This window comes from Coregonus clupeaformis, unplaced genomic scaffold, assembly GCF_020615455.1.
Source record: "Coregonus clupeaformis isolate EN_2021a unplaced genomic scaffold, ASM2061545v1 scaf0604, whole genome shotgun sequence".
NCBI classification, from domain to species: domain Eukaryota; kingdom Metazoa; phylum Chordata; class Actinopteri; order Salmoniformes; family Salmonidae; genus Coregonus; species Coregonus clupeaformis.
Genome location: NW_025534059.1, coordinates 33,019 through 52,788, shown reverse-complemented (window position 1 = coordinate 52,788; position 19,770 = coordinate 33,019). Strand labels below are relative to the sequence as shown.

Genomic DNA, 19,770 nt, shown 5'->3' with positions numbered 1-19,770 from the left:
CTCCCGGGGAAGGACTGCCCGTTCCATGATCTCGCCATCACGGTTGACAACTCCGTTGTGTCCTCCTCCCAGAGTGCGAAGAGCTTACATTGTTGGAAGAGCATTTATCAGTTCCTACTATTTATCAAAGCGGTGACCCGATCCTGTAGGTTCATGCTCTACAACATTCGGAGAGTATGATCCTGCCTTACACAGGAAGCGGCACAGGTCCTAATCCAGGCACTTGTCATCTGCCGTCTGGATTACCGCAACTCGCTGTTGGCTGGGCTCCCTGCCTGTGCCATTAAACCCCTACAACTCATCCAGAATGCTGCAGCCCGTCTGGAGTTCAACCTTCCCAAGTTCTCTCACGTCACCCCGCTCCTCCACACACTCCACTGGCTTCCAGTTAAAGCTCACATCTGTTACAAGACCATGGTGCTTGCCTACGGAGCTGTGAGGGGAACGGCACCTCCGTACCTTCAGGCTCTGATCAGTCCCTACACCCAAACGAGGGCATTGCGTTCATCCACATCTGGCCTGCTGGCCCCCCTACCTCTGCGGAAGCACAGTTCCCGTTCAGCCCAGTCAAAACTGTTCGCTGCTCTGGCACCCCAATGGTGGAACAAGCTCCCTCACGACGCTAGGACAGCGGAGTCACTCACTACCTTCCGGAGACACTTGAAACTCCACCTCTTTAAAGAATACCTGGGATAGGATAAAGTAATCCTTCAGCCCCCCCCTTACCCCACCAAAAATAAAAATAAAGAAAAATTAAATAAATATTGTAAAGTGGTTATCCCACTGGCTATAAGGTGAATGCACCAATTTGTTAGTCGCTCTGGATAAGAGCGTCTGCTAAATGACGTAAATGTAAAAAGGTTATTTGTCCACCTTTATCTAATATTAGGTTTTGGTTGAAGATCTGATAACATTCAGTATCACAAATATGCAAAAGTAGAGAAAATTAGAAAGGGGGCAAATACTTTTTCATAGCACTGTATATATGCCGTATATATCACACGATGTCTGGATGCAAGATTCTACCCAGGAATATTCAACACTGAAATGTGTTACTCTCGTTATTCCAAATGCATCTGTGGATCTTTTCTGCAGACAACAATGAAAATTCATCTTTGTCTTTAATGCAGGGTTTGATCTAAATGTCAGAAGCTATCGAGTGGAATGGTTGCTTTCTATGTTATAGAGAGGAGTGGTTTTTCTGCTGGTGTATCCTAAGGTAGCTCCTCTCTGAGAACCTCTTCCCACAGTGCGTACAGGTGAACAGCCTCTCTCCCGTGTGGACCTTCAGGTGCATCTTCAGGTGGTCCTGGCGGGAGAACCTCTTCTCACACTGAGGGCAGCTGTAGGGTTTCTCCCCTGTGTGGACCCTCTGGTGCCTCTTCAGGTCACCAGCCTGGGCGAAGTGCATGTGGCATTGGGTACAGCTGAAGGGTTTCTCCCCCGTGTGGAACCTCTGGTGGATCTCCACCTTCTGGGGGCAGCTGAAGCCTTTGTTACAGAACATGCAGAGGAACCGTTTCCCCTTACTACCGCCTGATGTTTCTCCCCCTCCCCGAGCCTGGGCTCCAGCCCTGTCGAAAAGGACGCGACCGTGTGAATCGGAAGGCCCCATTGACGTGGACACTGGGTCGCGATCCCTGAATGCATGTAAAGGGGAGTGGGTCGAGACATTTGGATTTGTCTCTAACCTTTCCCTGTAATTTAAGAAATCTCTGCCCTGTGAGTGTCCATCTCCTAGGTGACTATCTGCATTCCATGTGGGAGGAACGTCGCCCTCCAATTTCACAGTCACTTCATCTACCACTATAACCTCCCCTTTCTCATCTAGGCACCCTTCAGCGTATACACTACTACTGTACCGGTTCCAGTCCCCTCGAGACAGATCAGTCTGTGTCTCTAAACCCAAGGGCATGTTGCCAGGTTCCATCTCTGTAGCGTAAGAACAAGACAGATCATCACCGCCAGTGGCTAACGTGTCACCATCTCCACGGGAATGAACCGTCCTCTGGCTATGATGAAATACCGGTAAATACTCTGAGCCTGGAGCAGGAGGACAGCCCAGTGGCCCCAGCCCCAGTCTCTCTGGGTCTGATCTGTGGTCAGATCCTGTGTGTAAGAGCCTTTGTGTTACAGTTAAAGTCTTGATGTCTGTCTCTGACTTGAGGATGGCGTTCGGCGTTCCACTGACCTCCGTGATGCTGCTTCGGGTCCAGGGCTGCGCTGGGGCTATGGTGGGGTCATCCGTGGCTACAGGGGGCGCTCCAGCTGCTGCTCCAGTCTGGATGTCTCTTCTGTGTTGTGGATCCTCTCCTTCAGACCTCTCCTGCTTGACCCCAGGACCTGCAGCCTCTGCATCTGTAGACTGACACAAGAAGAGAGGAGGTTATTACCGGTACATGAGCTGAATTGGATAACAATGTCGTAGGGAAGCTCACAAAACCCCAAGACCCAGCAATACATTTTTGTACTTTCTAATGGTAATTCGTTTTTGATCTTAGGCCACTGTTGTACCCTTGAGAGGACATTCTGGGCTTTTCATATCACGTGGGGGTGTCACCATAATATTTTCTTTATGGTTCTTCAAAATGGCTACCATCACAATTCCCATCACAATTAGAAAATGTTATGGTAAGTGTGTAATTATCATTTTTGTGAGTTTGATATTCAAATTGTTTCTAATAGGTAAATTAATAATATTTTCAAATTAAATAAGAGCTTGTTAATAAATGTTCTCTGTTCATATTTACTATCAATTGAGTCATAATGGCCACTACAGTGCACATACAATGAAAAATCTATACAAATGGTTTTTCAAAAAAATAAGTGACATTTTTTCACCCTAAACACTTATGTGATGCAAAAATATGAATAATTCCCAAAACTTTTTTGTGCTGGGTTTCATGTAAGCAAGTGAATAGCTGAGGGGAGCCTTTCTGAAATAAACTGGCCACATTTGATTTACAAAGTAACTCATTTCTTATGCAACACTATTACACTAACCTCTATCACGATAACATGCTGGGTTGAGGTTCCACTCCCCTCATCAACAGCTATGGGTTGATCATCTCTCTGCACGTTGTGTCCTGCTGGCTTCACAAAGCTCCTGTGGCCTCCAGTGACATGTCTTTCACCTAAGAGAGTGATTGGGGGAAAAGAGGTGATAAGGTTAGCTACTGTCAATGCTCAACAGTATATTTATTGATACCGTCTAGAATTGGCAAGGATGTAAGGTAACACTTCTCAACTTCTTGATATACTATTTATTAAATCGATGTATTATGTTCCATGCATCACGTTGTTTTCATTAAGTCAATAATAGGAAATGCAGTAAATCAAAATCTGGTTAGAATATGATATTGTGTCTGTGCAAGATAGCTAAGTAATCCAGGGACAGGGTTGGGGAGTAAGAGATTACATGTAACTGATAAAAAGAAACTGTAATCCGTTACATTACCAGCTATTGTCATCAGATTACAGATACTTTTGAAAAACTAGATGGTTACTTCTAGGATTACTTTTTAATTCAGAAAGGATATTTACAAAATACTGAGCGAGTCTGACCACAAGTCAGAGACCACTATGATGGCACACCAAATCCGTTTGATGGATTGCAGGAAAAGAGCAGGAATAGGTTTATGCAAGCTACTGTATGTCTTCCAATGGTGCAACTTCTGTCAACATCAAAGATTATACGACCAAATTGGATAAATGCTTGGAGGTAAGGACGACAAGGAAAATGGCGCTGCAATGGATAGCTGCGGGCTCATGACCAATTCAGCTTCTTCTTCTTCTTCGATGAGGTTTAACGGCGGTTGGCATCCAATTTGTTGCATTACCGCCACCTACTAGACTGGAGTACAACTCCCTTATATTTTGCTTGAAAAATAAAATAAATAAATACCCTACCATCTAACACTACACTCACAAATTCAAAATTATTATTAATAATTAACACCACCCCACTCTTTAAATATATTCATTCCTACCCCATGCCCTCAACCTGAGATGATGGAACACAACCACTTAACACTCCCTGCAACTCTTCTGATGTCAAGTCTCGCACACCCAAATACCTCTCTGCAGCTGCCACCACAACCTCAATTTTCTTAGACCTACGTTCCATCCCTGCAGTACAATTAATAACCATTGCTATAAATGCTAAAAATCCAATCTTATTGAAACATATCACTTGTTGTCCTATCCCTCTGTACTGGTACATATCTACTACTCTCACCACTCCTCCCCATTGACCCATCTTCCTCTACTTTCTTCACTGCCTCAGCATATGACAACTTCCTCACTACTCTTACCCTGGAAACCTCAACCTGCCTCTCTCGCACAGGACATTTCTGATCCCCAGCCCCATGGGCACCCCTACAATTAGCACATACCACTACTTTCCCCAATGCTACACATTCCTTTGTCTCATGCCCTTCTGCACACTTCTCACACCTTGGAACCTCCCTCCTACACACTGCTGCCACATGCCCATAAGTTTGACACCTGTAACATCGTAATGTATTCGGCACATAAGCTCGTACAGGATAACTTATATACCCTAATTTCACTTTATCAGGCAAAGACTCAGCTTCAAAACTCAAAAGAACAGACAATGACTTCTCTGTTTCCCCACTCACGCCACCCTGTCTGCGTCACACCAAACGATGAGCATCACACACACCGTGAATCTTCCCCTTCAGTTGGTCAACTTTTACATTTACTGCTACCCCAGTAATCACTCCTTTCAATGGCGCCCTTTCCTTGAGAGTGAAACAATTCACCATTCTTTCCCCCATTTGTCTAAATCTGAGCGCCTTCTTCCTCTGACCAACAGAAAGACAAACAATTATCACTAGACCACTTATGTTTACCCTCACCGATTCCACTTTACCCAATGCTCTTTTCACCCATCTTGAAACCACAAATGGATCAGCCAAAAGGCAAGGGTCCACTTTTTCCAAAAACTTCACTCCTACTGTCACAGACCTATCTTCATCCTGACCCTCTGTGCAATCCTCGGGCTCCGAGTACTTCACCACACCTTCCACCTCCGATACTTCACCCTCATTCACTTCCATTTCTCCTCCTGTCTTCAGCTCACTTTGCTTACATTTCCTACCATTCTTATTTTCTGCCATTTTTAACAGACTCAAGCTCAGTCTTCCTCCCTCCCTCTCTCTTAGACCTCTGCCTCTCTTTTTCCCTCCATTCCTCCTCTGTCATCCAGGTATACGTTTCCTTATGATAATACTGCACTTCTCCTGACATACATCTGTTTCTTGCTTTCTCAAGGGACTCCATTTACCTTCCTACTCTCCCTTTCTACACTTATTCATAGCGCTTTCGATAAAATATGAGCAATAAACTTCGGTCCTTCTTCGCTACCTGGGCGTCCTTTACTCGAGCTCAAACTCACCCTTGACCTCAGAGGCTTTTGCTATTGGCTCGCCCGCCTACCTGCTGCAAATCTAGCTACACTAGCTTCTGAAAACAAACCCCCCACCGACCAATTCAGCTATTTTTGCGCTGATCTTAAAGCTGCAATATGTAACTTTTTGGGCGACCCAACCAAATTCACATAGACATACTGTATGTGTTATAGATCTGTCATTCTCATTGAAAGCGAGTCTAAGTCTATGTGCGCAATTTCTATGCTTCCCGTTCTTAAGTTTCGTTTTTGCGTGTTTTACTTTCGGTTTTGTACACCAGCACATCACTCGGTCCGAGCTCCCTGCCATCCAGGACATCTATACCAGGCGGTGTGAGAGGAAGGCCCTAAAAATTGTCAAAGAATCCAGCCGCCCAAGTCATCGACTGTTCTCTCGGCTACCGCATGGCAAGCGGTACAGATGCACCTAGTCTGGAACCAACAGGACCCTGAACAGCTTCTACCCCCAAGCCATAAGACTGCTAAATAGTTGGTCCCGGTAGCTATTTGGTTAACTATTTAACCATCTGCATTGACCTTTATTGCACTAACTTTTTAGAGGCATCACGTTCTTTTATTATCTATCCTGTTGCCTAGTCACGTTATTCCTAGTTATATGTACATATATATGTACCTCAATTACCTCTACCCCTGCACATCGGCTCGGTACTGGTACCCGTGTATATAGTCAAGTTATCGTTACTCATTGTGTATCTACTATGACTTTTGTATTATCTATCTATTTTCTTTCTTTGCATTGTTGGGAAGGGCCTGTAAGTAAGCGTTTCATTGTTAGTCCACACCTGTTGTTTACGAAGCATGTGACGAATAAAATTGGATTTGATTAGATTTGACAGCAGTGGTGTAGCGTAGCCTACGGGCGATACTGATATCACTTAGGCCATTTATTGATATCTACACAGCAATTATGTGAATCACACCGCTAGTGTGGTAGTTGTGGATGGCTGTTCAAATGTATAGGTGTATTTTACCCCAATAATGGTTGAATTGAAGAAGCGTAGGCTAAGCTGCCTAACAATCATTGTTTATGCGACCCTAGGACAGCCAGTGAAAAATGCGCTTTTGCAACAGCTGCATAATGTGGATCCCAGCCTATGGAATAAAAGTTTGAGGGAGTTTTCCCTTGTAAACTCCTCCGTGGTATTGTGCTCCACTAATACTGTCAAAAACTAGTTTAATTTAAGAAGTCCACGAGTAGGGCTTTAATTGCTCAATCTAATTCGTGCTGGTTAAAAAAAAAAAACAGGCCTAATATACACATGCTTAAAAGCTGAACATTATCAAGATATTAAAGTGTCACCATAGAGATCCTATTAAAAAGTATTCTAATTCTATGGTGTCACCAACACTCAGTGTATATGAAAGCCGCGCAGCCTTCGCCTTCTGCAAAATGTACCTCTTGCCATTCCTCTGTATCGGTCGACGATCTTGACACTACTGGCGAAGACGCGCTCCCGTGCCACCTTCAGTTCCAGTAGCTGTAGTTTCCTGCGCAATGCCCTGTTTTCTTTCTGGCTTTGAGAAATTTCCAAAAGAAATACTGCATAGTCGTCGTCTACGAGTTTACAGATCTCTGCCACGGCTGCATTCGCTAGCACCTCCATAATGGAGGCTATTTGAGTGTGAAAAACCATACAGTTAGCCATTGTTAGCAGCTAGCGTTACCTAGAACAGCTATTAAGTCCTGTCTCCAAAGCGAATTAAACACTAAATAAGGTAAGTATATGATGCTGTGCAGTTAAATGAGTCATATTGAGTACCAATGTGTTAAGAAACGTCTAAATAACGATAAAAACGCTAACGTGGAACTAGTTCTTAGTCACGGTTTACTTCCGTCTACACTGAAGAGCAAGGATCTTATTGGCTGGCGTCATGGCTCAAATGGTGTGGTTAAATGAAAACTGGTACTGCTTATTACAATCTATTCATGATCACTATCTTTCAAGCTGAGGGCAGACTTGTTTAGAAAGAACAGTGTGTTAGCAAGAATAGAGTAGAACATAATGACTTTATTCCATCTACAGCACCTCAGTAAGGTAAATATTCAACTGTCCTTGTTCTAGCCTAAGTTTACTGTCTCTCTAAAAACAGGTATTTACACAAGCCTGTTTCAAATGACTAGTTAACAAAAGGATAATGCAGGGTATGTGGTTAATTACCCGCTGTGAAGGCTGAAGCCCAGGGTGACCTGCCCTGTTCATCATGGATACTGTGGTGTTTGTATCATAGGAACAGGAGGGTCTATCTCTATCAGGCCCTGCTTCATCCCTGCACTGATATAGTGAAGAGAAGGGTCTGGGCTGCAGACTGGATCTACATTTACATTACATTTTAGTCATTTAGCAGACGCTCTTATCCAGAGCGACTTTACAGTTAGTTAGAATCGAACCCACAACCCTGGCGTTGCAAACGCCATGCTCTACCAACTGAGCTACATCCCTGCCAGCCATTCCCTCCCCTACCCTGGACGATGCTGGGCCAATTGTGCACCGCCCCATGGGTCTCACGGTCACGACAGAGCCTGGATTCGAACCAGGATCTCTAGTGGCACAGCGATGCAGTGCCTTAGACCACTGCGCCACTCGGGATCTCTGATTGGAGCCTCTGTCTCTCTGATGACCACCAGGACTGAGGTTGTTCAGTCCACTGGTTGTGTTCTATGTTGTGGTGGAGTCTCTGTCCCCTGTGGTTGGTTCCTGGTTCTGACTCGGGAAGGAAGAGTGACGGCTCCTGATCCACGGTCACCTCAGAGGTTGAGTCTCTCCAATCAGTAACACCGGATATCAGCAGATCTTCATGGAATGCAGACTGCAAACAAAGATTGTACAGAAAAGCATAAAGGTTTATATAAGAAACGCTTTGCTGTACACACAGAGACATGACATTATAAAATGTTAATCAGTCAAGCCCATGTCTAACACTGTGATTCAAGTACCTAAAAATATGGAGCCATTGGAGTTTATTATTTAAAATAAAGTGCAAACTCAGTCTCTGCAATGATATAAAAATAACCAAGTCAGTCAGCACAGAGTCAATTTAGTATTTAATTTAAACAAATGGCATTACAATCACATTTATTGCACAAAACGATACGTGACTTTTCTCACACTTCACCTTTTTGGTAAATCTGGTACCCTCGCTATGATAAAAGTAATTATAGAATACTTTGGAAATGGTTCAACATTACATTACACACAGCTTCAATACTTTTTGAATTACAAACATGAATTAAGGCACTGTCATTATCTCACTATAAAACACCAGTATCAACCTAAAGAGACAAAGTATGTCACTTTTCATCAATGAAGCATTTTGACAGACACCATCACACCAACCATCACCATATCATTTACTCTGCCTCATCATACTCATTCTTTCCTCAGCTCACCTCATCCAGTTCCCTACTACATCCAAAACCAACAGAATGAACTACAAACTAACTAGTACTACATGACATATCACTACACTCTATACATGGGCCGTGTGCATTTTCTGCTGGTGTATCCTGAGGTAGCTCCTCTCTGAGAACCTCTTCCCGCAGTGCGTACAGGCAAACGGCCTCTCTCCCGTGTGGACCTTCAGGTGCATCTTCAGCTGGTGCTGGCGGGAGAACTTCTTCTCACACTGGGGGCAGCTGTAGGGTTTCTCCCCTGTGTGGACCCTCTGGTGCCTCTTCAGATTGGACGATTGGGAGAAACTGGCCCGGCACAGGTGGCAGCCAAATGGTTTCTCTCCCGTGTGCATCCTCTGGTGGATCTCCATCTGTTTGGGGAAACTGAAGGCTTTCCCACAGAACGAACATGGGAATCGCTTCTCTTTACAACCGGATCTGCTGATAGGGTTACTACTACTACTGTCATTTGTCAATGGGCTTGTGTAGCCATTAAGTGTTGAGGCACTGGCATTGTCTGAGGTCTGGTTTAACAGGAGAGTGTGAGAAGGACGAAGGCCAGGGAGTGTCTGTGTTGTTGCAGGCTCCATGTTCCAGTTGATAGATCCTATAGAAGGCAGGCTGAAGGCAGCACCTGTTAGGGGGTTAACCTGAGGCGCCATCAGCCTCTCTGAATCACAACTATAGGAGCAGGACGGAGAATCGCTAGCCATGTCTGTGTCTGTTCTCATACGGACACCTCCCCGTCCCCGCGGACCAAATCTACGCCTCGCCCTGGTCTCAGCCAGTATGTTGTCATGGAAACTAAGTTCAGATGTTGTTTTGTCTTCAACTGTCGGTTTCTGGTTGTGTTTAACAGTGTTGTTCCCCAGCCCAGAGTTAAGGATGCTGTCCCATCCACTGGCCGCCACTATGTCGCCTCTGGTCCAGGCCGGCTTGTTGATGTCATCCCCTGGGCCCTTGGCTGTACCCGTCTGGGTCTGAGAATCCAAGATGGCCACCCAGTCTCCACTGTTAGCCTCCAGCCAACCACCTGAAGGAAGAGGTTACAAAATAGACTTTACAAACATGACAGAGAGAACTCAGGTCCAAAATTATTGGCACCTTTGATAAAGCAAAAACAGGAATAGCAAAATAGCCCCATAACGAGGTATGAGCTACTTTTTTTGCATATGCTTCAGTTTTTCGAGATAAAACCCACCACTGGTGTACGTGGCCAAAGAGCTCTATTTTCAAGTAATCTGACCATAGCACCGCCTGGAGTTTGATAAACGGCATTGGCACTTGGATTGAAACCGGTGCTATGAGGAGGAATGAGCGTCGTGTTGGAGTAACGTCAGCTGTCGAAAGACAATGGGCTTTATGTATTTCTCCCTTACCTTGCTCCCCCATCTTTAGTCCACTCAGCAGGTCACTGCTCTCTGGTCCGTCTTCTATTGTCTCCTCTTTGACCAGCAGCAGATCAGGCTTCCCATCCTCCATGTCTACTGACTGTAAGAGATACAGAGTGAGAGGATGTTGGATCAAGAAATCTAATATATGAGCACCCACCTATGGAGCATCTTCTGATTGGGGAATGAGGGATTGCTGAGTACTATGCAAACGTGTTAGTTCATTTGATTACTTGACAATCTTTAATGCTTTGATAATTTAAAGGCATGGTCCCACACTTTAGAGTCTCAGAGTAGGAGTGCTGATCTAGGATCTTTCCATGTCATCTTATTCATTATGATCTAAAAGGCATAACTGATCCTAGTTCAGCACTCCTGCTCTAAGAGGCTTTGTGGATATGGGCCCTGACCTAATACCATACAGACAGTAGTTTACAATGGGATCACCTCAGTGAGACTGTGTGTGGTCCTGTGCTGCTCAGTTGGTTCCTCTGTGGGTTCAGGAGGAGGTGTAGTCTGGTTGTCCTCCATGACCATGGTCCCCTCAGGGTTCTCCAGACCCTCCTCACACCCCTCCTCCTTCACCAGCAGCACCTCTGGACCCTCCTCCTCCTGGAAGAGACAGATGATACAGATTACACAGACATACACTCCCACAGGTACGTACATACAGAAAATGGAGTGTTCAACATGGAGTGTTTACCCATCCCCACTACGTATGAGTCCTGTACTGTAGTTACAGAATGACTTAATTGTTGTTAAATCCATCATGGTGGACATAAATATGATGTGGGTAAATATGAGTCAGCTATTAGAACCTCTTCTCGCAGTGTGTATAGGCAAACTGCATTTCTCCTGTGAAGACCTTCAGGTGCATCTTCAGCTGGTGCTTGCGGGAGGACAACTTCTCACATTGGGGGCAGTTGTAGGGTTTCTCCTGTGTGGACCCTCTGGTGGATCTCCACCTTCTGGAGGCAGCTGAAGCCTTTGTTACAGAACATGCAGAGGAACCATTTCTCTTTACTATTGCCTGACGTGGCTCCCCCTCCCTGAGCCTGGGCTCTAGCCCTGTGGTTTGAGTTCAATACCTGATCGAAAAGGACACTGCCGTGTGCATCGGAAGGCCCCATCGATGTGGACACTGGTTCGCGATCCCTGAACGTGTGTAACGGGGAGTGGGTCGCAACATTTAGATTTGTCTCTAAACTTTCCCTGTAATCTAAGAAATCTCTGCCCTGTGAGTGTCCATCTCCTAGGTGACTATCTGCATTCCATGTGGGAGGAATGTCACCCTCCACTTTCACAGTCACTAAATCTACGACCAGACCCTCCCCTTTCTTATCTAGGCACCCTTCAGAGTATACACTATTACTGTACCGGTTCCAGTCCCCTCTGAACAGATCAGTCTGTGTCTCTAAACCAGAGGTGGGACCAAGTCACTATTATTCGAGTCACAAAGTCTGAGTCTCACATGCTAACGTTTTAGCATTTGTGGTACAAATCCCATTCAAGTCATGGGACAGATATTAGCATTTTTCACGCATCATGTTCAAATCATTTATAAGTGACTTTGTTGAGCTTCACAATCAATTTGAGATACTTTTGGATGATTTGGACATGATGCGTGAAACGCTAATATCGGTGGCATGTTTTGACATTGAAAGCCTATACACATAAATAACCCACCAAAGTGGACTAGAGGCCCCAAGCATATTTTTGGAACAACGCCCTACAGAGTCTTGGCCTAGCTCCTCATGTACCAGAGATCTAGCAGAGCTGTTACTCACAAATAACTGTTTTATGTTTAGAAGTGACTTTTTCCAACAAACAAAAGGAACCACTATGGGGAGTACGATGGCGCCCAATTATGCCAATCTTTATATGGGACACTTAGAGCATGATCACATTCCCAAACCTGAGCAAAATCCCTTTCTATCCATGATCAAACTATATCAACGTTATATAGATGATATATTGGTATTATTTGATGGGACTCCCACTGAACTTGAGATGTTCCATGAGTTTCTTAATAAGTCGAATGATCTTCATTTCACCATGGACTTTGATTACTCTAGTGTCGGCTTCCTTGACATTCAGATCACCAAAGACAATTACACACTCGTCTCTGATCTATACAGGAAGCCCACAGTTTGAAACACGCTTCTAAGAAGTGATAGTTTCCACCTCATTCTTCTAAAGAAAAGCCTCCCGATCAGTCAGTTTAACCCATAACAGTATAAGCCCTGTCTAAGCCGGGGAGGGAGGGATTCTACTAAGCTATATGGAATTGTTTAAAGAAGGCCATCCCAAGGATCATTTAACTATTTGATTTGGAATTTTAAAGACTCCTTGAAGTATCCGAAAAAAATTGTCATTATTTGATGAAAAAAATGTTCGGCCTTACTGCGATTACCCCCACACAAACGCATTGAATAACAAACATGGAACAACAGATAGTCCCCCCAAAAAATCGAAAGGAAGTTCATTCTGAAGTGTCTGTCCTATTTCTGAGAGGTATAAGAAAGATAAGGATGTTTTAAAACATGTATTTAACCCCTTATTGTTTCCCTAAACAGTCTCCATACATACTGCCATTCATCTTTTCAACTGGTACTGGGGGACCTTCAGACGGGTCTTCTGAGGCCTGTGGGCGTCCTAGAGCAAAACACGTGAGAGTCTCACCTTTACACAGAGGGGTCATATTAGTGTGTAGCCCAAAATGTTTGGCCGCTACAGACAGAAGTTGGCAGATCGACTGTACCGACTTCAGACGAGTCCCAAGATGCTTGTGGGGTGTCTAGTCAGACTCGAGTCCAAGTCATGTGACTTGAGTCCACAACTGCTCTAAACCGAAGGATATGTTGCCAGGGTCCATCTCTGTAGCGTCAGAACAACACAGATCATCACCGCCAGTGTCTAACGCGTCACCATCACCACGGGAATGAACTGTCCTCTGGCTCTGGATGACAGCCTAGTCTCCCCAGCCCCAGTCTCTCTGGGTCTGATCTGTGGTCAGATCCTTTGTGTAAGAGCCTGTGTGTTACAGTTAAAGTCTTGTTGCCTGTCTCTGACTTGAGGACGGCGTCCGGTGTTCCACTGACCTCCATGATGCTGCGTTGGGTCCTGGGCTGAGCTGGGGCGGTGGTGGTGGGGTCCTCCATGGCTACAGGGGGCTCTACTGCCTCTCCAGTCTGGATGTCTCTGCTGTGCCGTGGGTCCTCCTCTCCTTCAGTCATCTCCTGCTTAAGCCCAGAACCTGCAGCCTCTACATCTGCAGACTGACACAAGAAGAGAGGTTATTACGGGTATATGAGTTGTATTGGATAACAATGTCGTAGGGAAGTCTCACAAGCTCCCCTATGGCAGATAAATGAGGACGTACATGTAAGACAGTGAATAGCTGAGGGGAGCCTTTCTGAAACAAACTGGCCACATTTGATGTACTGTAATTTTAATGTAACAATATTGCACTGACCTCTATCACGATAATGTGCTGGGTTGAGGTTCCACTCCCCTCATCAACAGTGATTGGTTGGTCTTCTCTCCATGTATTGTGTCCCGCTGGCTTCACAAAGCTCCTGTGGCCTCCAGTGAGATGTCCTTCACCTGAGAGAGTGATTGGGGGAAAAGACATGGTTAGGTTAGCTACTGTCAATGCTTAACGCTATATTGTACACTATTGACACTGTCTACAATTGGCAAGGATGCAAGGTAACACTTCTCAACTTCTTGATATGCTATTTATAGATCAATTATGTTCCATGCATCATATTGTTTTCAATGAGTAAATAATAGGAATGACAGTAAATCAAGAATCTGGTTTGAATATGATATTGTATCTTTGCGCAAGATAGCTAAGTAATTAGGGGAATTATTGCACACTATCCAAAAACTGACCAAGACCCAATTCTGGTTAACACAAGTCACACGTGCAGAGGGGAACTAGGTGACAGGCACTGCGCTATAGCTATAGAACAGCGACAGGCCGCGCACCCACCCCTTTGCAAAATGTACCTCTTGCCATTCCTCTGTATCGGTCGAGGATGTTAAAAGTACTGGGACGACTGGCGAAGACGCGCTCCCGTGCCACCTTCAGTTCCAGGAGCTGTAGTTTCCTCCTCAATGTCCTGTTTTCTTTCTGGCTTTGAGTTATTTCCAAACGAAACACTGCATAGTCGTCGTCTACAAGTTTACAGATCTCTGCCACGGCTGCATTCGCTAGCACCTCCATGATGGAGGCTATTTGAGTGTGAAAAACCATACCGTTAACGTTACAGTTAGCCATTATTAGCAATTAGCTAGCTAGAGTTACCTAGATAACATCTATCAACCAAGTATTGTCTCCAACGCAACTAAACACTACATGGGGTAAGTATTTGATGCTCTGTAGTGAAAGTTGTCATATTTTGAGTTCAAGGGTGTTAAAAAACGTATAAATATCAAACCCTAACGTGGAAATTGTTCTTGGTCACCGTTCTTCTTCTTCAGTGGGGTTTATCTGCGGTGCGTTATGGTGCATTACCGCCACCTACCGTACTGGAATGTGGGCCAGAGACGGGGAGAAACTAAATCCTACCCTCCAACCCCGTTTCTCTTAAGAAAGATAACATATTTGAGACTATATCTTATTACGTTCTACTCAATATACTCTTTAAACTAATTTCCTGTATCCCCTTCTCCCTCATACTAGATCTCACCCTCTCTCTTTCCCTCTGATACTGCCCACACTGTAGCAATACATGCTCCACAGTCTCTGTTTCCTGACAATAATCACACTTTCCTGATGGATGCTTTCCTATCAGATTAAATGTCTTATTCAACTGGCTGTGTCCCACCCTTAATCTTGTAAAAATAGCCTCCTCTCTTCTGTCCCTTCCTGCCGTCCTCCCCTCCCTGACTTTCCTCTGTACTTGAAATAAATGCCTTCCCTTATTATCTCTATTCCACTGCTCCTGCCATCTCTGCACCATCACTGTATATATCAGTCTTTTTGCCTCTGCCTTGCTCATTGAAACTTCAACGTCAACATCCCCACTGTTCATCTACTGCCTCGTTCTCCTCCACCCCCATATGGGTTGGGTTGGTCACCGTTCGCTTCTGTTCACTTCTTCTATGGTATTATGGCGGTCCGCATGCCACCACCTGCTGTGTCCGCCTACTGTTCTGGAGTGTGAATTCATTAAACTTTGTAGCTCGATTTCCATCCAATTGGCGACAGATTTTCATGCGAATATTCTAAAATCCGCATAAAGAAAACATGCCAATTTTCCCACCAGCAGTGTGTTTCCACCAAATGGATTACTTTTTTTGCTTAATTTTTCATGTCCTGAATACAAACTGTTGCATTAAATAGCAAATGTGTCTACTTTGGTCTTGGTAGTAGGAAATTAGCTTTAAACTGAAAAAACAAATCTCTCATAGTCATGGCAAAATGTGAACAATAGCATGAGAGTAGCTATAAAACAGCATACAGCAAAACCCCCCTCAAGAGAGGCAATATAAGTAAAACTGTGTAGAATTGCAGGAAATGCATTTTAAAATGTCATTCTTTTTTCCAGGGAAAATCCTAGAGGAAAACCTGGTTCAGTCTGCTTTTCAATAGACACTGGGAGACAAATTAACCTTTCAGTAGGACAATAACCTAAAACACAATGCCAAATATACACTGGAATTGCTTACCAAGACGACGTTGAATGTTCCTGAGTGGCCTAGTTACAGTTTTGACTTAAATTCTAACATGTATTAACTCAGGGGGCTGAATACTTATCTAATCAAGATATTTGTATTTTACTTTTCATTAATCTTTTAAAAATGTTAAAAATGTTCTTCCACTTTGACAGACTTTTGTGTAGATTGTTGGAAAAAAAGACAATTTAATCCGTTTTAATCCCAATTTGTAACACAACAAAATGTGGAAAAAGTCAAGGGGTGTGAATACTTTCTAAAGGCACTGTAGTTTGTCCTTTAATTGTAGATCTTAGAGAAGTACTTTCTCGATTGAGATCAAAGCCAAGGCTGACAGTCGGGCCGGTCCGGTGGTATTCCTAGAGTAAGTCTTGATCCATTTCAGGGCCGAGAATGTGGACACTGGAATGGTCAATACCAGACAGGTAAGCAGATACAGTTAGTACATACTCTCATTCAGCTTCCGCTGCCGGAGAACATCGAGAAGATCGGCCGGGATCCTACCCTCGAAGTCAGACATGCAGTATATTACCGTAGTTCGCAGGTGTGAAGTTGAGTTTTGGTGGAGCAGAGCTGACTTCGTAAAACTGTCTAGGTCTTTGAAAGCAGTACTGGCCCAGGTTATTGTTGGTGCTGAAGAGTACAATCCCAGTAGTACAGCTTATTGGTTTGCTTACACCCAGTCATCCACGGGTAGCGCTCATAATTCCAACAAATTAAAGACTACCTGGGGTAAGTATGTGATGCTGTGCAGTTAAATGAGTCATATTGAGTTCCATGGTCTTAACAAAGTCTAAATACCAACAATAAAAACGCTAAGGTGAACATTGTTCTTGGTCACTGTTTACTTCCGTTTACACTAAAGAGAAAGGACGTTATTGGTTGGCATCATATATCAAAAGTGTAGTTATATGAAAAATGTATGCGTGCTGTTCTTGGAAGTATGGTATTGCTTATTATGTTACACATCAAATCTCCTATGAGAAGTAGAGTCAAGCTCAGAGCAGACTTGTTTAGAAAGAACAGTGCATTAGCAAGAATAGAGTTGAAAATAATATTACTTTATTCCATCTACATCACCTCAGTAAGGTAAATATTCAACTGTCCTTGTTCTAGCCTAGGTTTACCTTCTCTCTAAAAACAGGTATTTACACAAGCCTGTATCAAATGACTAGTTAATGAGGGGTATGTGGTTAATTACCCTCTTACCCCAAGACACTTCACATGATAACTACAGTGCATTCTGAAAGTATTCAGACCCCATGACTTTTTCCACATTTTGTTACCTTACAGCCTTATTCTAAAATGGATTAAATTGTTTTTCCCCCTCATCAATCTACACACACAATACCCCATAATGACGAAGCAAAACAGTTTTTTAGAAAATGTTGCAAATTTATTACGAATAAAAAACGGAAATATTTCATTTACATAAGTATTCAGACCCTTTACTCAGTACTTTGTTGAAGCACCTTTTGCAGCGATTACAGCCTAAAGTCTTCTTAGGTATGACGCTACAAGCTTGGCACCTGTATTTGGGGAGCTTCTCCCATTCTTCTCTGCAGATCCGCTCAAGATCTGCCAGGTCGGATGGGGAGCGTCGCTGCACAGCTATTTTCAGGTCTCTCCAGGGATGTTCGATCGGGTTCAAGTCCAGGCTCTGGCTGGGCCACTCAAGCACATTCAGAACCTTTGCCCCAGATGTCCTGAGCACTCTGGAGGTTTTCATCAAGGTTCACTCTGTACTTTGCTCCGTTCATCTTTCCCTCGATCCTGACTAGTCTCCCAGTCTCTGCCGCTGTAAAACATCCCCACAGCATGATGCTGCCACCACCATGCTTCACCGTAGGGATGGTGCCAGGTTTCCTCCAGACGTGACGCTTGGCATTCAGGCCAGAGTTCAATCTTGGTTTCATCAGACCAGAGAATCTTGTTTCTCATGGTCTGAGAGTCCTTTAGGTGCCTTTTGGCAAACTCCAAGCGGGCTGTCATGTGCCTATTACTGAGGAGTGGCTTCCGTCTGGCCACTCTACCATAAAGGCCTGATTGGTGGAGTGCTGCAGCGATGGTTGTCCTTCTGGAAGATTCTCCCATCTCCACAGAGGAACTCTGGAGCTCTGTCAGAGTGACCATCGGGTTCTTAGTCACCTCCCTGACCAAGGCCCTTCTCCCCCGATTGCTCAGTTCGGCCGGGCGGCCAGCTCTAGGAAGAGTCTTGATGGTTCCAAATTTCTTCCATTTAAGAATGATGGAGGCCACTGTGTTCTTGGGGACCTTCAATGCTGCAGAAATGTTTTGCAACCCTTCCCCTGATCTGTGCCTCAACACAATCCTGTCTCGGAGCTCTACGGAAAATTCCTTCAACCTCATGGCTTGGTTTTTGGTCTGACATGCAGTGTAAACTGTGGGACCTTATATAGACAGGTGTGTGCCTTTCCAAATCATGTCCAATTCATGTAATTTACCACAGGTGGACTCCAATTAAGATGTAAAAACATCAAGGATGATCAATGGAAACAGGATAAACCTGAGCTCAATTTCGAGTCTCATAGCAAAGGGTCTGAATAAGGTAAATTTTATACATTTGCACACATTTCTAAAAACCTGTTTTCGCTTTGTCATTATGGGGTATTGTGTGTAGTTTATGAGGAACATTCTGTATTTAATCCATTTTAGAATAAGGCTGTAACAAAACAAAATGTGGAAAAAGGGAAGGGGTCTGAATACTTTCCCGAATGCACTGTATATTTCAGCTAAAGTATAGTTCCCAGACATCTCATGCGTACATCTCAAGCCACACTGCTACGATTTTTCACCTTTGTGGACACTCTTATGTCTGATAAGGCTAGTCAGGAAGGAGAAGCTCTTGTAACATAGTTTGCACTTGAAGGGCTTCTCCTTGGTGTGAACAGTCTGGTGCCTCTTCACATAATTTGCATCAGCGAAGCGCTTCCCACATGTGGGGCAGGTGTACGGCTTGTCAGCATCCGTCCTAATGCTCTGCCTCCCACGTTGTGACCCAATGACACCAGAGGAGGTAGAAGCAGGAGCCACCACCCTCAGGTGGTTAGTCTTTGAGCTCCCTCCTTGACCTCTAGCCATTGTTTGGGTGTTGTTGGGATTGTGTGCTGTGTTATAGGCTAGGTACCTCTTGTGGTGAACACCCATTCTGACCCTGTCTGTATTGGTGGGGTAACCATGAGGTAACTGAGGAAGGCTAGACCCAGGTCCAGGCTTTCTATTAACCCAGTCACCAGCCATTAGATGAGACCCTGAAGGAGAAGACAGACTTCCTGTTAGACTCCCACCAGGGGGCTCTCCCACCACTCTCTGTGAAGGCTGAAGCCCAGGCTGACCTGCTCTGTTCATCATGGATACTGTGGTGTTTGTATCATAGGAACAGGAGGGTCTATCTCTATCAGCCCCAGGCTCTGCTTCATCCCTGCACTGAGACTGTGAAGAGAAGGGTCTGGGCTGCAGACTGGATCCCTGACTGGAGCCTCTGTCTCTCTGATGACCACCAGGACTAAGGCTGTTCAGTCCACCTGTCCACTGGTTGTGTTCTGTGTGGTGGTGGTGTCGCTGTCTGTCGCGGTTCGGTCCTGGTTTCGACCCGGGAAGGAAGAGTGATGGCTCCTGATCCAGGATTCTGACCCAGGGCCAGGGTTTGTGACCCGCCACCTCAGAGGTCCAGTCTCTCCCGCCAGCAACACCGGATATCAACTGGTCCTCATGGACTGGAGACTGTAAACACAAATTCAACAGAAAAGCATGAAGGTTTATATAAGAAACTCTTTGCCGTACACACAGAAACATGACATTATAAAATGGTAACCACAGTCAAGCACAGC

General features: G+C 44.6%; 2 protein-coding genes and 1 long non-coding RNA gene across 3 annotated transcripts; all 3 read right to left on the bottom strand.

Annotated features, from left to right (window-relative positions):
* Nucleotides 1-924: 924 nt before the first annotated feature.
* LOC121562461 (zinc finger protein with KRAB and SCAN domains 8-like) lies at nucleotides 925-6,976 on the bottom strand. The gene is made up of 3 exons (XM_041841625.2): nucleotides 6,849-6,976; nucleotides 3,004-3,134; nucleotides 925-2,365 (listed from the first exon to the last, which is right to left on the bottom strand). Exons 1-3 carry the CDS (start codon nucleotides 6,856-6,858, stop codon nucleotides 1,181-1,183), a joined length of 1,326 nt encoding a protein of 441 aa, XP_041697559.2. The 5' UTR covers nucleotides 6,859-6,976; the 3' UTR covers nucleotides 925-1,180.
* Nucleotides 6,977-8,478: 1,502 nt separating this feature from the next.
* LOC121534985 (zinc finger and SCAN domain-containing protein 21-like) lies at nucleotides 8,479-10,717 on the bottom strand. Its single transcript, XM_041841634.2, has 3 exons — nucleotides 10,682-10,717; nucleotides 10,223-10,334; nucleotides 8,479-9,876 (listed from the first exon to the last, which is right to left on the bottom strand). Exons 2-3 carry the CDS (start codon nucleotides 10,323-10,325, stop codon nucleotides 8,921-8,923), a joined length of 1,059 nt encoding a protein of 352 aa, XP_041697568.1. The 5' UTR covers nucleotides 10,326-10,334; nucleotides 10,682-10,717; the 3' UTR covers nucleotides 8,479-8,920.
* Nucleotides 10,718-10,810: 93 nt separating this feature from the next.
* On the bottom strand, nucleotides 10,811-13,799 carry LOC121534996. The gene is made up of 3 exons (XR_005994705.2): nucleotides 13,710-13,799; nucleotides 13,336-13,512; nucleotides 10,811-10,846 (listed from the first exon to the last, which is right to left on the bottom strand). It is a non-coding gene; the product is annotated as an uncharacterized LOC121534996 (long non-coding RNA).
* Between the last annotated feature and the right edge of the window lie 5,971 nt (nucleotides 13,800-19,770).

Bases quoted from the DNA above. Each gene is read 5' to 3' on its own strand.
- LOC121534985 (XM_041841634.2), bottom strand. From the start codon at position 10,325: ATGGAGGATGGGAAGCCTGATCTGCTGCTGGTCAAAGAGGAGACAATA. The intron at 9,877-10,222 runs GTAAGGGAGAAA...CTCTTCCTTCAG, and splicing joins ACTAAAGATGGGGGAGCAAG to GTGGTTGGCTGGAGGCTAAC.
- LOC121562461 (XM_041841625.2), bottom strand. The intron at 2,366-3,003 runs GTTAGTGTAATA...TTCTTGTGTCAG, and splicing joins AGCATGTTATCGTGATAGAG to TCTACAGATGCAGAGGCTGC.